This window comes from Macaca nemestrina, chromosome 11, assembly GCF_043159975.1.
Source record: "Macaca nemestrina isolate mMacNem1 chromosome 11, mMacNem.hap1, whole genome shotgun sequence".
Classification (NCBI taxonomy): Eukaryota; Metazoa; Chordata; class Mammalia; order Primates; family Cercopithecidae; genus Macaca; species Macaca nemestrina.
In genome coordinates, this window is record NC_092135.1 from 75,408,475 (window position 1) to 75,426,621 (window position 18,147).

Below are 18,147 nucleotides of genomic sequence, written 5' to 3' on the forward strand. Positions count from 1 at the left end.
TTGTTTTTAAAGAGAAGTTGATTTTAAGAAAAAAAATCTCCTCCTTCTAAATACCTTCCCCGCCATCCCCCACTTCTTGATCTTCCTGCTCCTTTGATCTTGACTAATTTTCGTTATTGGTTAATTTACTATTTATGCCACTAAAACTCTATTCTGTCAGTATTCTTTGCATGTACATAGACTGTTCCTGGATAGAAACTCCATTCACTAAGGAAATAAATTTGAGTTCTTACCCTGAGTCAGGCACTCTGCCTGGTGCCAAGGATACAGAGAAGAATAGGACAGCCAAGGTTCCTTTAGTTATCGAGGCTGCATCTCACTCCAGGGACAACTTTTCAGTACTCTTATGAGGTGGAGAGTAAAGAGCAGATGATGTTAAATTAGAAGCATGTGATACTAACAATGAATATGAAAGACTAACGGTGTTATTGATTCTTCTGCATCTGTTGTAGTTTCTTGATTTTTCTGTTTGTGTCTTAATAGGACTTGGCTTTGGAATACTATGTATTAGGAGAATCTTTTGAGACCTCTGCTCCTTGGGACAGGTAAAATACAATAAAATGCCTGATATTATTCAAATATGTGATATGAATTGCTTGAAGTAATGTTTCTTTGTGTGTGAATATGTAAGTGTAAAACATTTTATGCAGAAACATTGAGACAAGGCAGCTACTTTTATTTAAATTAATGTATTCATCAGAATGCCATATTTTCAAGTGTTTTACTGGGTGGAGGGAGTTGAAGAAAATTTGTGATCCAAAGAACGAAGGTATTGTTGAAGTTTACATTTTGAAGAATGTTATTGAATGCTCTGTGTTACTAGGTTATACCTAGCTTTGACTTAAATTCTTAAGTGATTAATATTGCTTAAGTATTCTCAAAAAACTCCTCCCAAAGTACAAAACTAGTTAACTGTCCTTCATAATATTATTTAGTTTTTGATATTTGTATGTGTAAAAATGGGAATTTAAGTGATTTATAAAGGAAATTTAGTTCAGGAAATTACGTACAATTTCTATTTTTAAATTTAAGCAAAATGTTGATACTGGAGCATATTTTAGGAAATGACCCAAATAAGATCAATGGAAATAGATTTTAGAAGGGTTTCTTTACTGGAAATACATACATACAGTATTGGTTAGTGAATTAATGAAAACTGATTAGGGAATGTGAAATGGTTTATTAATAGACCTGCGAGTTTTTTTATAACTCATTCAGTAATAAAAAAAAATTCTCAAAGAGATTGTCTATACAATCCCTTATTCAGAATGCTTGGGACCAGAAGTGTTTGAGATTTCAGGATATTTGTATTATATATTTACCAGTTGAGCATTCCATCCCTGGAAATTTCACTAGAAATCACTGGGGCATTTCTTTTGATCATCATGTTGGTACTCAAAAACTTTAGGATTTGGGAGCATTTCACATTTTGGATTTTGCAGGATATTCAACCTGTATATTTTTATTTGTTTCTAGCTTACTGATATTTTACTTTTCTTTATAAAACTGATAAAACACTTTAAATCTGCAATGAAGTGTATAGGACTTAACAAATCCCTGTGAATCTACTTCTTAGGTTCCATATCTTAATATTTTGGTTTCTTCCAATCTCTCTTTTTTCCGCCAGAAAACTTTTTACTTTTCTACATGCAGTCACTATCTACTGAGTTAGTACATTGGTGTTCATATTCCATGCGTTGTTAGCTAGTAACCCCGTTTATGTTATACTATCACTCTGTCATTCACAATTTTTTTTTAAAATCAGCTTTCTCAAGTTGAAATGTTATTCACAAATGTTGATGCTAAATTTTCACAAGGCGAATAAATCCTTTGAATAAAAAAAAGTATCAAGTCATTAGCCTTTGAGTAGTAGAAATAGTTTGGCAGCTATTCATAGTGGTCTCAAAGACCTTTTTTAAAAAATTACTTTATTAATTTTTTTAGTATGAAATTCGTTTTTATTTTTAACTAAAAATAAATGCTTAACATTTTTCCAAAATCAAAACTAAAGACAAACACTTAGAAAAAAGGGTGGAAACATATTTTTCCTTCCCTGGGGAAACCAGTAAGGCAGACGTTCTAATGGAGCTTGGTTTTTTCCACAGGACTAGTTTACGCAAACAGAATCTCTCTCCAGCCCTTTCTCTATGTCAGTTCTATCTACCTGGCAGGAAAAACCAAAAGAAACCCCGAAACAATCCGTCCCTGCAAATACAACACTATACAAGGGACTTGAAAAGTTGAGGGAAAGCCTTTTAATGCATCTAAGACCATTTTAGTGTTTAATTCCTCTCCTTGGGTATCTTAGCCAGTTTGGCTTGCTAAACAGAGCACCTTAGACTGGGTAGCTTAAATGTTCTTAGACAAGAAACAATTATTTCTTACAGTTCTGGAGGTTTGGAGTCTTGAGATCAGGATGTTAACATGGTTGGGGTTTTGTTGAAGGCCTTCTTCCTGGTTTTATAGATGGCCATCTTCTTAATATCTTCACCTGGAGAAAAGCAGAGAGAGAGAGAAAACAAGCCCTCTCATATCTTTTTATAAAGCACTAATCCCATTCATGCAGCTCCACCCTCATAACCTAATGACCACCCAAAGCCCTCACCTTCTAATACCATCTAACTGGGGCTTCGGATTTCAATATATGAATTTTGAGAGGGACGCAAACATTCAGTCCATAGCACTGGGACAGTGAGGGAGTGCAATGCTACCTCTTTTTTTTTTTTTTTTTTTTTTTTTTTTGAGACGGAGTCTTGCTGTGTCGCCCAGGCTGGCGTGCAGTGGCCGGATCTCAGCTCACTGCAAGCTCCGCCTCCCGGGTTTACGCCATTCTCCTGGCTCAGCCTCCCGAGTAGCTGGGACTACAGGCGCCCGCCACCTCGCCCGGCTAGTTTTTTGTATTTTTTAGTAGAGACGGGGTTTCACCGTGTTAGCCAGGATGGTCTCGATCTCCTGACCTCGTGATCCGCCCGTCTCGGCCTCCCAAAGTGCTGGGATTACAGGCTTGAGCCACCGCGCCCGGCCGCAATGCTACCTCTTAAGAGTTAATGAATTTCCTTGTCATCAGTTAGTACTGATGATTGACATCTTGTTTTTTTATTCTTCCAACTGTGGAAGCTAATAGTGTGCAATTTCTTTTATTTCTCTTTATCTATTCTTTATATATACTTGCATATTTATTTAATTGACACACTGATAATTTCTGTTTTATGCAGTTACACATTTGTTTACCTTTAAAACAATTTCTTCAGCTGAAGTTTTAATAAATAATATTAATAGAAGGCAACTACATTTTTATGTAAAATTTACTTGTTGACAACCATTTAGCAATTTTCTTTTTCTTTCAAACCTTTAGCTAGAGGCCATGTTTGCAGTAGCCCATGGGATCAGGGTCTTTAACTTTCACACATTATTAGATTATTGGCTTTTTCATATATAGTCCACTTAAGGGATTATTGGTCATACTAGTTTTTGTGTATTCCTAAGTGTCCCATCCTGTTGTGTTCCATCCCATCCCTACCACAATGGCCACACCTATTAGGTTCTCAATGAATATTCTTCATAGATTCTTATGAATGAGCTTGGGAATAATTTGAGATTACAGTCTATGAAAATAGGTATCTTAAGGGTTGGAGATTTCTAAAAAAAGTTTGTTTTTTTTTTTTGAGATGGGGTCTCCCTCTGTCACCCAGGCCAGAGTGCAGTGACACTATCACGGCTCACTGCAGCCTTAACTACCTGGGCTCAAGCAATTCTCCCATCTTGGCCTCCTAGCTAGCTAGGATCCCAGGTACACATCACCGTGCCTGGCTAACTTGTTTTGTTTGTAGAGATGAGGTCTCATTTGTTGCCTAGGCTGGTCTTGAACCACAAAAGGTAGCAAAGTGTATTGAATAATAATATCTAGAGGATGTAGATATAATAATAATAGGTATAATAATAATAATATCTACATATAGAGGATGTAGATATTATTCCAATGATATAAAAAAGCCCCAGGGAAGTTTTTTTCAGGGATGAAATGGTCAAGTGTTAAATTTGCTAATAAGTTAGAATTTGAAAGTATGCAGTTATGTTTCTGTCCTATAAAAGGATTGATCCAAGTGGACTGTGTTTGCCTTTGATCAAGTTCTGTGAGCAAACACTTTCAGAAACCTTTCCCTAAAAATTATTTACTGGAAGTGTCCCATTGCGGGTTATAACTGTTCAGTCCAGTCCTTTCTCCATCTTCTTTTCTTTATTCATCTATCAATGAGGGTTTAGATATAAGGAGCTCTTAATATTTTCCTGTTTACTGTTGTATTTGAGATGATTGGATACATTTAAGTGCATGTAAACTGAAATGCAGTTCACACAGTGGCATAACTTGCAAAGGACTGTTACAGTAGATGATTGTATTCTTAGTTTTTTTTAGACTACTTAGCTGTAGCACTTAAATTTCATTTTCTAGAGCCAACATAAAGAACTTATTCCAAAAAAAAAAGAACTTACTACTTTTATAAATTTTGTAATATTCATTAACTCTTATAAATGTTAAAGCTTAATAGATTTTATTTATATTTAAAGATTTGTTTTATAAGGTATATATTCAAAATAAAGACATATTAAATATCGGTCATCTAAATGTTTTATGAGATATTTTTTCAAATGTGCATCCTTGCCATTCTATACCTCTATGCATAAGTGATGCATAGATAACATTGATAAATCATGTATACCTGCAACTCTCATAAATTAAAGAATTTAACTTAAGAACATTGTTTTATAAAATTAGAATTTATAAAATTTGCAGATTCTATATTCATAAAAATAAAAAATTTGACATGCTAAGAAGACACTAAAGCCCTTTTTGTGTTTATATTTTAATTATATACTGTTTGTTCTTATTGGCAATATGGATAACTTTATTTTAAAAAGTATGATCTGTTTAAATGCTACTTTTTTATCAAATTGGTTCTCATACAGTCACGTCTGTGTCGTGAGACTAGAGATAAGCCAACCTTTTGAGTTTTTCTGGTATTTCAGGTCTCATGATGCTAAACAAATCAAGGTTTAAGACACAGAATCAGTGTCATTATGTGGCCAGGATATTTATTGGGGAATAAAATGGGACTTTTAGTAACAAATAGTCCAGCATAGCACATTAATACTTTACACAGTTTGTATTCAATAGATCTTTCGCAGTTTGTCTTCAATAGATCTGTGTCAAATTGGATTTCAGTTTGAGAATAAACTATCGAACATTTGATATAGCATCATGATTATAATTTCCTTTGAAAGACTGCCTTGCTCTGTTTCCCAGGCTGGAGTGCAGTAGTGTGATGTTGGCTCACTGCAACCTCAACCTCCCAGGCTCAAGCAGTCCTCCTGCCTCAGCCTCCCAAGTAGCTGGTACTACAGGCATGTGCCACCTTGCCCAACTAAGTTTTTTGATTTTTAGTAGAGACAAGGTCTCACTATATTGCCTAGGCTAGTAACATCATGATTATTAATTGAATTATTATTATTATTATTATTTTATTTGAGACAGAGTCTTATTCTGTTACCTAGACTGGAGTGCAGTGGCACAACCATGGCTCACTGTAGTCCTGCCCTCCTGGGCTCCAGTGATTCTCCCACCTCAGCCTCCTGACTAGCTGGGACTACAGGTGTATGCCACCATGCCTGGGTAATTTTTAAATATTTTGTAGAGATAGGATCTCACTGTTGCCCAGGCCAGTCTCAAACTCCTGGGCTCAAGCAGTCCTCCGGCCTCAGCTTCCCAAAGTGCTGGGATAGCAGTTCTGAGCCACTGTACCCAGCCTGAGTTATTTCTAAATTAAGGAAAACTTCTTAGACATGGGTAAAGATTGGTATTCATATAACCTAGAATTGAATTTTCATTAACATCTTCTTTATAGCTTTTTTTAAAGCTCTTAAAATCTTATAATTAAATTGATTTTGATGTCAGGCTTTCCTAAGTGTAGGAAACTGCATTCAGGAGACTTGAGTATGTTCTTGTGACTTTCTGTTTTCCTTAAGTCAAAAAAAGAAAAAACTTTCCTCTTTTTAAAGTTAGGAATGGAGGGCTCAAGTTGAGGGATCAGGGCTCTTTTCCATTCTTGAAAGAACAACTAAGAAAGCTTTAGCTAAGAAAATGTCAGACTTGAATGATGCCAGATTAACCAATATTTATTAGCATTTGTGTAGTTTTCACTTGAAAACTTAATATTGTATTCATTTATCTTTTTTTAGAGTGGTAGATCTCTGTAGAAATGTAAAAGAAAGAATAACAAGGGAATGCAAAGAGAAGGGTGTACAGTTTGCTCCTTTTTCTACATGCAGGTAAGTTTTAAAAATTGTTCTTATATTTCGTATTCTGAAAAAAAAAAATGTTTTGTTTTGTTTTTTAATCAGTGGGGGAAATATAATTTTCCAGCTGAGAAAAAGCTTCAGTCTGTTACATTTGGCCAGCTTTCCTAACATTCACTTACCACCTTGTTAGGATTGTGCCACTGGAATTTTACAGCAGTCCTGAGCCTTTTAGGAGTAGGATACCCTTCTGTGAGTAAGCATTCCCCGCAATCTGGATGTCATGGCAGTGAAGAGCCAGGTGTCTGGACTCCTGGAAAAAGAAGAGGACTACTCTACTCACTGAAACTATAAATTATATAGTCAAGAAATTATAAATTATATACATACTCAACATGACGCTGAAGAGTGAAGGCAGTGTTTCGTTGTTTACTGGTAATTTAATCTCTTCAAACTCTAATATTATCAGTAAAATAGTGGTAATGCCATTTCTCGATGGGACTGTTGTGAAAATGAAATGAGAAAGCATATGAAAAAACTGTTAGGTTCTGAAGAGCTATATAAATGCTTAGTATTGTTGTGACATAATTACATTAAGCTTGAGTTAGATAATCCATGCTAGTATTAGTAAGGAAAATTTGTATATTTGCCTTTCCTTTCCAATGACAAGTCCTCATTAAGGCATTCAATTATTAAGCTTACTTGCTCCTTGTAGCATGATAATTTGCATATATTTGTTTTCCAAGACTAGAAATATTTCTGTATTCTTTAAACTGCTAATTTTGTGTGTGTGTGTGTGTTTGTTTTTGTCTTTTCTTTGTCTTTTCCATTGTCTTATCTTGTACTTTCCTAGTACTAGTGTTGTGTTTCTTAGTTTTCCTTATTGTTCCCATTGGGAAGAGATACCCTTTAGAATTTGCTAAATTGTGCTTCTGCACGGTAAGAAAGTAAAATTCTAACATGAGATCTGAGGAAAGCATCTTCCTTACACCTTAAATGTTCATTTCAATCAAACGGATCTCCTTAAAGTAGTCGTTTCTGCTTCTGTGTGGGAGAGACTGTCCAGGTTTAACAAGCCTTGCAGAAAGTACCTAGTCATCTGTGTATTAACATATTTTAAACAGGTACACTGAGGATAGGATCAGAGATTATAAAAGCTGAAAAAGTAGATTTTAGAGACTATTTGCTGGGCATTCGAGATATCTGAAGGAAGGGCAAAGAGAGGTCTTGTTCTTTGTAGTAAAAAGCTTACAATGGGATTAAGCTAATGTTGACATAGTAGGTGTAAGAATGTCATGTTACTTTTAGTTTATTTTAAATTTTGGGGTATCTTTAACAATGCACCTTTTATCTTAAAGTCCTTAAAATCTAAGAAAAAAATTTTTATGTTTGTATTATCAACTCAAACTGATGCTTCATTTTTCTCTTGATAGGCCAGTCTTTTAGCAGACAGTCAGCTCTCTTTTATTGTTATCCTGAAAACAAATCAGACATAATAATCCAAAAGCTATTTGTTACCATTAGATTTTGAAACATTTTAGGTAATCAAATCTATTCTTGTGTAGTTGAGAAATTTTTATTCCTTTGTTTTGTCAAATGGTAACTTAATAGATTTTACCCTTCCCCCTTCTTCCTTCTGTCCCCAGTTCCTGTTCAACATCTCTTAAGAACCCCACCCCTGCTGTAATATTATGAAACTATCGTGATAAACCGCTACCTATGGAAAATGATTAGGAAGTAAAATATTCTGCCTTAGGGCACATTCTGTAATTACACTTAAATCTAGGTTCTTCAGAATGTATTCATAAGGCCTAAGAATATTCATTCTGTATTGTTGATCGGTAGAATTAGTTTATTTAGACTGAATTGGCCATATGTCATTTTTATTAAGTAGCTGTGTTTTAAGAATGGTTTTCCTGAGAATGATGGTTTAGCAAACTATCGCAAGAACAGAAAACCAAACACCACATGTTCTCACTCATAGGTGGGAACTGAACAATGAGATCACTTGGACTCGGGAAGGGGAACATCACACACCGGGGCCTATCACGGGGAGGAGGGAGGGGGGAGGGATTGCATTGGGAGTTATACCTGATGTAAATGACAAGTTGATGGGTGCTGACGAGTTGATGGGTGCAGCACGCCAACATGGCACAAGTATACATATGTAACAAACCTGCATGTTATCCTCATGTACCCTAGAACTTAAAGTACAATAATAAAAAATAAATAAATAAAAAAAAAGAATGGTTTTCCTATAAAAGCTGATATGTTTGGTTTCTGTGACCATCTTATAAAACCAGTTAGAATATGCAAAGCCTAGTTACTTGAATGGCTTTGGTAAATAAGACTTTTGTAGTTCTTATGGCTCATACTTGATTAAACTAACATTTAATTGGAATTTGATTTCAGTTTAGTTTGATTTGACCTGCATAGTAGTGGCTAAGGAGATTATTCTATGTTGAATATGTGAGATGTATTTTTTAAACCAGTTTTTTATCAGGTGCTATGCTTGCTACCTGGGTGATAGGATCCATACTCCAAACCTCAGCATCACGCAATATTCCTAGGTAACAAACATGCACATAGACCCCCTATATCTAAAATCAAAGTTGAAATAACATTTTACAAAGCTGTTCCAAAGTTATTTAAAAATAATTATGGATCTATTTAAAATCAAGGATCCTAAGAAAAATAACTTAGGTGTAGGGTACATTTATTGAGTTCATTTATTTCATTTTTGTCCATTAAAATGTACTTTGTACATTGGAATAGAAATTCCAGTCCAAACTTTTCTGAAGAAGTTATATGGGAAGTAATTGCTAGTCATTGAGTCTAATACAAATAAAGTACTCCAAAAAGTATAGAGCCCCCAAATTTTTTTTAATTAAAGAATATTGTAATGACTTTGACAACCACACTATTACTTGTCCAGATGATTTTGGAAGAGGTTAGTGTTTAAGTGTCTTAAATGATAGAGTTGGTCTGTTGTAAAAGGTGTTAGATCTAAGTCACTTTCTGAAATGGACCCAAATTAAGGTGTTCCAAAAGGTATTTTTCATTATTTGGACTTGTTTGAGATACTAATCAATCAGGCCCATCAAGCTTTGTTATGACTTCAGTAATCTGTTCATCTACTGAAAACTGAACTGTGTAATATATAGATCCTGGATATGTTGAAAGATGATAATGTGCTATTAATGTTTAGTTACATCTATTTATGAATGTTAGTGATTCCCTTATGAGTGATATATATTTTACTAATTTCTACAAATTGGTTTCATTCATTTATCCTTCACACTTTATTTGAATTAGGTTATTCCTAATGATAGTGCCCTTGTAGTTAAAATGGTTCTCCATTGTTTCTTAAACTTTGTGTATCTGGTAGTTAAAATGTAAATATTCAAAGGATCTTTTTTTATGAGGATGAATTAACACTAGAAGAGAAACACAGCTGGCAAATTGACAGTAGCATTGTTAAACAGTTCATTTCTTCTGTTCTGAGGCACCTAACATTTGGCCTAAAAGGCGATTAAAATTGTAGATTAGATTCTATTTGTATTGTGTAGTAAAAAGAGTATTTCCTCTACATTTGCTCCTTCTGTTAAATTAAATTCTTTGTGGGAACCTCTGTAAATTGCATATGGAGATTTGACTATGATTACCTTACCTCCCTTTTAAATGCTTTCCTAATTGCATTTTGAAAGCTCAGATATGTATTTTATATATGATTTAATAATCTAACATTCTTGATATCTTTTGTATATACACATTCAACATGTATAAATATTGAGTCACAGACAATATTTTAAGGCTGTGTCACTGCATTTGGTGCAATCATCCTATTTGTTTTCCAAATGCTTACTAATTATTAATGTAAACTTAGTGAAGAGGCTATTTTGGACTCAGTCTGATCATATTTGGTATTTGGACATTTCTTCCATTTCTTAGTTTTTAATTATATCTCATACTTATTTCTTTTAACTTTGAGGGAGTTTGGAAAACTTAACTGATCACCATGTTTCATCTGGTGTGTTTAGAGACTGACTTTAAGTGCAGTATACTTATTTAAAAAAAAAAAATCCCTCTTGATGGAGATGGGCCAATTGGAGAAACATTTACATTGCTTCTAAATTTCTAATTTTGGGGGAGGTGTAACTAGACTTAAAAAAAAATAGTATTGTACAAATAGTTCCCGTGAACCTTTTACTCATCTTCCTCAAGTGCTAATATCTCATGTAATTTTACTATGATTATCAAAACCAAAAAATTAGTGTTGTTTCAATATGATTACCTAACTCACAAACCTTTCTTTATCATTTGTCCCACTGATATCTTTATCTTTCATAACCTTCATACATTTGAAGAATACTGGCCAGTTATCTTGTAAAACATCTCTCAGTTTGGGTTTGTCTGGTGTTTTCTTGTGATCAAATTTAAGTTACACATTTTGGCAAGATTACTACAGAAGTGACAGTGAAGTGCTCTTCATGGTAGATCATATCAGAAGAAACATGATATTGTTAAGTCTCATTATTGGTGACATTAACTTAGACTACTTGGTTAGGGTGGTACCTGCCAGGTTTCTCCACTCTACAATTACTGTTTTTTCCCATTGTATTTAAAAAACATCTTATGGCTGGGCACAGCTCACGCCTGTAATACCAGCACTTTGGGAAGCTGAGGTGGGTGGATCACTTGAGGTCAGGAGTTAACATGATGAAACCCTGTCTCTACTAAAAATACAAAAAAATTAGGTGAGCATGGTGGCAGGTGCCTGTAATCCCAGCAATTCAGGAGTCTGAGGCAGGAGAATCACTTGAACCCAGGAGGTGGAGGTTACAGTGAGCCTAGATTGTGCCACTACACTCCAGCCTGGGCAACAAAAGTGAAATTATGTGTCAAAAAAATAAAAAAATTAAAAAAAAATAAACCTTATGGGGAGAAACTTTGAGACTATGCAAATAGCCTGTTTCTTATAGCATCTCCTAATCACATCAATATCCCACTGTTGATTCTTGATTACAACAGTTATTACTGTGATACTTGCAAATGGTGATTTTCTATTTTAATCATTCATTTTACATTTATCAACTGCAATTTACTGTAAAGAAGAGCTTTCCTCTCCTCTCCTTTTCTGCCCGCCCCCCACCCCTTGCCACTAGCTATCTGTCTATATATCAGTCTATCAGTAGGGACTCATAGACATTTTATTCTCTGGAATGCAGCCATTATTATCATTATTCACTTTGTTGCTCAGATTTTCCCAGTGTGGCTATTGGGAGTTTTTTTAAGTTGGCTTCTGTGTCCTTTTGACCTGGGAAAGTAGGTTTTTGAAGAGGAAGAAAATGGGCACACATACTTAGGAAGAATCAGTGATTGAGGCAAGGTGAGTAGCATGTGAGAAGATATGAGGCCTAGGGAGAGAGAAAAGCAGGTCTGTGTGCCACAGAGGATCTGTGTTCTGTAGAGTTGGTGCTGAGTGAAGGTACGTCTCCTCAAGCTTTCACAGCAGTGGCAGCCATTGCTCCTTTGAGCTTGGTTTCTTCCTCAAGTTCTTTGGTTTTTCTTATTCCCAATGATGTCAGAGTTGTGATTATTTTCAGCTCATTTTCCTGCTTTGTTCCCTTAATCTTTTTTTTTTTTTTTTTTTTTTTTTTGAGACGGAGTCTCGCTCTGCCGCCCAGGTTGGAGTACAGTGGCCGGATCTCAGCTCACTGCAAGCTCCGCCTCCCAGGTTTATGCCATTCTCCTGCCTCAGTCTCCCGAGTAGCTGGGACTACAGGCGCCCGCCACCTTGCCCGGCTAGTTTTTTGTATTTTTAGTAGAGACGGGGTTTCACCGTGTTAGCCAGGATGGTCTCGATCTCCTGACCTCGTGATCCGCCCGTCTCGGCCTCCCAAAGTGCTGGGATTACAGGCTTGAGCCACCGCGCCCGGCCCTCCCTTAATCTTTTTATCCATCTGGTTCTTCTACTCATGGATGTCTAGCTTTTTTTACTCTCATTTGTTATCTCCTGGTTGATTTCTCCTATACCCTAGTAATTATTGCCTTTTGTTTTACCTAGAACAATCTTATGGTTTTTTGTCAGTCTGCATTTAGGTATGCCTTTGTAGAACACTTTTCCCAATCTGACCTATCCCAATTTTCTTATTCTTTGTATAGACTGATTTTTAAGCTGCATAAGCTAATTGATGGTGTCTGTCTTTATGTTCTCTCAGCGTTCTTCAATCTTGTTTGTCATTCTCTATGAATTGGACTATGTCATATTTTGGCTATATAGAGCTTAGAAGAGTTTCTTCTAGTGCATTTAAACTATCTGTGTAGAAAAAAATATTAATGATATTTATTCTGTTGTCATTTATTTTTAAAGTTATAGCCAGAACTGAACAGTGTCCTTGTTTTGGTCTCAACTGCAGTGATGTGCTTTTTTTCTACTCAGAATCTTTAAGTCTGTTGAGCCAGAAGAATCCAAACAAATGATGAGTTCATAGTATTGTTGCCAGAGTGTGACAGGAAAGGGGTCCCAGGATGATCCACACCTCAAGAGAAGGTTCTTGGATCTCATACAAGAAAGAATTCAGGGCAAGTCCACAGTGCAAAGTGAAAACAAGTTTATTAAGAAAGTAAAGGAATAAAAGAATGGCTACTCCATAGACAGAGCAGCACTGAGGGCTGCTGATTGCCCATTTTTATGGTTGTTTCTTGATGATACGCTAAACAAGGGGTGATGCCTCCCCTTTTTAGACCATACAGGGTAACTTCCTGATGTTGCCATGGCATTTGTAAACTGACATGGCACTGGTGGGAGTGTAGGTATAGCAGTGAGGATGACCAGAGGTCACTTTCCTGGCTATCTTGGTTTTGGTGGGATTTAACTGGCTTCTTTACTGCAACCTGTTTTATCAGCAAAGTCTTTATGACCTGTATCTTGTGCTGACTTCCTATCTCATCCTGTGACTTAGAATGGCTTAACCGTCTCGGAATGCAGCCCAGTAGGTAGGTTTCAGCCTCATTTTACCCAGCTCCTGTTTAAGATGCAGTTGCTCTGGTTCACACGCCTCTGACAAGAGGACTTAATGTACTTTGAAGAGATTATAATTTGCCCATACTTTATCAATATAGATTTTTAAAAGAATGAAAATTGATTTTAGTCAGTGTTTGCATGTCCATATGTATTCTATGCATTTCATGTTCTATCCTCAGCAGTGATAGAGCCAGTGAAAGGAACCAAGTTTCTTGTTTTGAGTCTAATTTTGCCTTTTTCAAGGGGCAGATGTTTTACATCATATCTGTGTACTGTGACAGTACAAAATATAGTTTTCACTTGCACATATGGACCTCATTGTGTGGTCCTTTGGCAGGAAGACGCACTCTGAAAAGTAATGGAGTTGTGCTGTTTGTAGTATGGAAGTGCCTCAAATTTTGTCTTATACCAGTCACATAAAGAACTTAATTGTGCATAAAATTTGTTAAATAGCAGAAAGAGAAAAAGTTAGTGTTACTTTTATTGTCAGGATATGTATGTTTTTAAGTAATTTTGTTAAATGTTATTTTGATTATGCAATTTAAAACAATGAATACTCATACTTACCTGACTATATATATGGTTTTCACACATGCTGCTGATAGTTCTCATTACTTCTAGGTAACATAATAAAATCAGTGAAAATGGCACTTCATCATAAAATGCTGATACAATGTGTAAAAGTTTTTGGGTTATTTCCCAATAGAAGCTTTAGTAACATGGGACAGACATGAGAAAGATTGAATGTGTACCTATAATATTGACTAAATTGGTACTTCAATGAGGGTAAAATTCTTGTTTTGCACTGCATCCTCAGTTCACTTGTTTTGGCAGACAACTCTAAAGCAAGCCAATGTGTATTCCTTCCATGGAGTAGGAGGCTGGGAAGAAACTGAGATTATGTCTTAAACTAATCATTTGGGTCGTCTTGCCTTTAAGTTTCTAGATGTTAAATCTGATTTGACTTAACTTAAAGCCCCTTTGGGGATTTTGTTTGTTTTTTAGGGTGACGCAGACTTACGATGCAGGTGCATGTATCTACTTCTATTTTGCCTTTAACTACAGGGGAATTAGTGACCCACTGACCGTGTTTGAACAAACTGAGGTAATTTTGCATACCTGCATATAGCTTTTACAGCTATTGATTAATTTCAATAAATTTTACTGTCAATTTATGAGTTTTAATTTGAGTCTCTTTAATCACACATGGTTTGCTTAGCTGTTAGCCCTTAGAAATGAAAAGCATATTTGTTTCCCTGACTTGTGTACTGAATTGTGAGTCTAAAATTAATGTACTGTACACCTAGTCTGTGATTCTTTGGTTGTTACAATACATGATAGCTGATTAAATTAAATAACAATTAGGAATTCATATGACTATATAGGAATCCTAGATCACTTTCATAGTGCACTCATTTCCACATGGTGGTGGTGGTTGAAGTCAGCAATGCCTTTGGTCTGTGTTGTTGTATTGTCATTCTAGATTTGTAATTTTTTTATATGCTACAGCTGTAAGTGGGTGCTTTGGGTTCATTAGCTAGCAGTTTCTATTACTTTCTTAAAGAGTGTCAAACTGTTTATTTTTATAAAGCTTTCTCTTTACAGCCAATATTTCTCATTATGAGTATGCCTAGAGTTAAACAGACTAGAGTGTGGAGGATCCTGTAGGAAGCTGAGGTTTCTTAAAAACTCAGGTGTCCTACTGTTTTAACTGCATTACACACCTGCTAAAGCAAATTTCAGTAGCACACTTTTAGACTGAAAGTATAGAAAAGGTTTGGTTGGCTTCCTCCTATGCCTCCTTTTTTTTTTTTTTAGCAGCTTTTTTGAAGTACAATTCAAATACAGTAAGCTGTATACAGTGTGTACAGTTTTGACATATGTATACACCTGTGAAACCATCACCCCAATCAGAATAATATTAATCATTCCCAAAAGTCTGAGTACTTTTTCATCACTTTAGCCTTTCACTGCTTCAGTGTTTGCCCTCTGGCTACCCAAATGTCCCTTCTGTACAGTACCACAGAGTGAAATTGTTCCTACTTTCTCAGTCCAAACTGCTGGTCTCTAAGTGCTACTGATCTCAAGTAGCTATTGCTTTATTTAAAGTAATTTGTTAGAGGATATAAATTCTTAGAGCAGGAGATGGCATATGTAGGATTCATTCAGAAAACCCTCAGTAATGAGGGTTTTTTGGAGATGAAGTCTCACTCTGTTGCCCAGGCTGGAGTGCAGTGGCATGATCTCAGCTCACTGCAACCTCTGCCTCCCGGATTTAAGCGATTCTCCTGTCTCAGCCTCCTGAGTAGCTGGGATTACTTACAGGCGTGCATGCACCACCATGCCAGGCTAATTTTTTGTATTTTTAGTAGAGATGGGGTTTCACCATGTTGGCCAGGCTGTTCTCAAACTCCTGACCTCAAGTGATCCACCCACCTTGGCCTCCCAAAGTGCTGGGATTACAGGCATGAGCCACCACACCCAGCCGAGGGTTCTTATCGATTACTTTGCAGTGGGATGTGGTCCGTCTGTCCCACCTGGGCCCTCTCCTACCCTGCCTAATTCCTGATGGTTTATACATACACACCTGAGTAATTCTGAGAGGCCCAAGGTACTACAGATATTTTACCTCATAGCCATTTATATATTCACGAATCATTAGGAACTGAAGGCAATTCTGGTTTCTGTCATCCTTTTTTACACTGCTCTTTAGTCATTCTATATTTTGTTACAAGTGTTTATCTTTTCTTACCTGTGTGCTCTATAAAGAGCTTGGTTAGGATGTTACATATTAGGATAAAACGAGGTTTTTCTTTTCACTCTTAGGTATCCATAAGACTGACAAGTAATTTATCCCAAGTCATTGACCTAAGAAGTGTTCTCCATAAAGGCATTTGTGGTTGATTTCTAATAGGTTTAATAAAGACTCTAATAGCTTTATTATAATTCTGATGCCCACTATATGATATTAAGCAAATAATTTAACCTATCTAAGCCTTATTTTATCTGCGAAATGGGAGTAATTGTAGTTATTTCATAAAGCTATACTGAAAATAAGATACTGCAGGCAAATTACTTGGAACTTTTCTGGTACACTTATAGGAGGCAGTCAGTAAATGTTAGTCACTTTGTTGGTATAATGAGATGTTCATTACTAAGTAGAACCTGACTGTACATTTACAACTTTGCATTTATTAGTAGTATTAACAACTTAGTGTGCTGAATGGTCATTTTGTCTTTTTTTCCTAGAATCTCAAAATGATCTTTATAGAGATTGTGACTATCCACTAGAAAAAATCTTACAAAGCTAGGCTACTTATTTAATTGCTTTTTAAACACATTTGACCAAAAGAGAGGAAAGTTAGGCTTCTAGTTTATTATTTAACCCAGGAAACGTGCCTCCTTTGGGATTGGGGTCTTTTTCTTTCACTGCAAAATGAAATCTAAGTAGCAACAATTTGTTGTGTTGTTTCCAAATACAGGCAGCTGCTAGAGAAGAAATCCTTGCTAATGGAGGGAGCCTGTCACATCACCATGGAGGTATTCTTTTTTGGGAGTAGAATTTCTAATATTCTTACTTTAAAAAATAATTCAGTTCAGTAAAATGCTAGGGAGAGACATGATATGAATAATATGAGAGTACTTGAGATTTCTTTAAAGTTTTTATGTCTTTGAAATAGCTGTTTACTGAGGTAGGTAGTTAGATTGCGGTAGTAGCCATGAGAAGCTTACTTTAACAAGCCTGCATAGAAATGGAGCCCAGCCAACCTTCTGAGGTCTCAGGGACCTCATGTAATCAGAGAATAGCGCAGCTTGCCTGGGAGGTACTTGACCATTAGAGCAAACGTTTTTAAAGGATGATGGGGAAGAAAACCTACATAAATGTTTTTCAGCCACTATTGGAATGTAGCTGGTCATCAGTTTTACAATATATTGAAGAGCTGTTTGTTCTGCCCGCCCAAAGCTCAGCAAATTAATCAAGACAGGATATGAGAAAAATCTTTTTTCAAGGTTTTAATGCTGTCTTGTTATTACTTGGTGGTCATTTTGGTAAGTATCAAGTGTTGTCAGAATTTATTACGTCACCAACAAAAATTATTACCAATATGTCTATCTTTGTTACTAGCATGCTTATGAAAATAATGAGGCGACCCTTTAAAACTTAAACAATGGCTATTCAGTTATTAAAATGGTAATTTTTGAGGTTATCCACTTGTTCTATAGAAAAGAAATTTGTTCTTAATATATCCCTCAATATAATTTGATGCCTAGGAAAATAGAAATGTGTAGATTTTTAAATAGCTTTTAGGAAACACAATGAGAATAACCACCTAATTTAAAAATTCAACTGCTCTGGACTCCTTATATCCTTTTTTTCCCCTGTTTAATTTTCATTCATAGCACTTATTATTATCTAATATGCTATATATTTGTACTTTTTAAAATTTTCTCTTCCTACTGAAAAGTGAGAATCCATGAGGACAGGAATTTTTGATTTGTTTGTTGCTATGTGGTAGCACCTAGAAGAGTGCTTAGCCCCAGTCAGCCCTCCATAGATTGATGCAGAATGAATGAAAGAATTCTGTTGGAAAAGGAGTGGACTGTGGAAGGTGTGTGTCCATATAATATTCTTACAGCCAGGTCTGGAAAAGATTGCTCATGTTGATGAATAAAATAGCTCCCAACATCATTGTGTCAGTTTAATCTTTTGCTATACTTTTCTCTTAACCCCCACAAATAAATTTTTAACTTAGCCAATAGCATTGAAGATAATATGCTCTTCTCTCCTTTTTCTATTTATTATCCTTTCATTTGATGATGGTTCTTAT

The 18,147-nt window shown here is 35.7% G+C and overlaps 1 protein-coding gene across 5 annotated transcripts in view; it reads left to right on the forward strand.

Moving 5' to 3' along the window:
* The window catches only part of LOC105483174 (alkylglycerone phosphate synthase), a 171,032-nt gene that overhangs the window by 122,297 nt on the left and 30,588 nt on the right, over positions 1-18,147 (forward strand). For 3 of the 5 annotated variants that reach the window (XM_011743862.2, XM_011743861.2, XM_011743864.3), the window contains exons 16-19: positions 484-545; positions 6,235-6,324; positions 14,324-14,423; positions 16,801-16,858. In XM_011743862.2, coding sequence (XP_011742164.2) covers positions 484-545; positions 6,235-6,324; positions 14,324-14,423; positions 16,801-16,858 — 310 coding nt within the window. The remainder of the gene's footprint in view (positions 1-483; positions 546-6,234; positions 6,325-14,323; positions 14,424-16,800; positions 16,859-18,147) is intronic. The other 2 variants (XR_011609891.1, XM_011743863.2) reach the window with 1 other exon arrangement.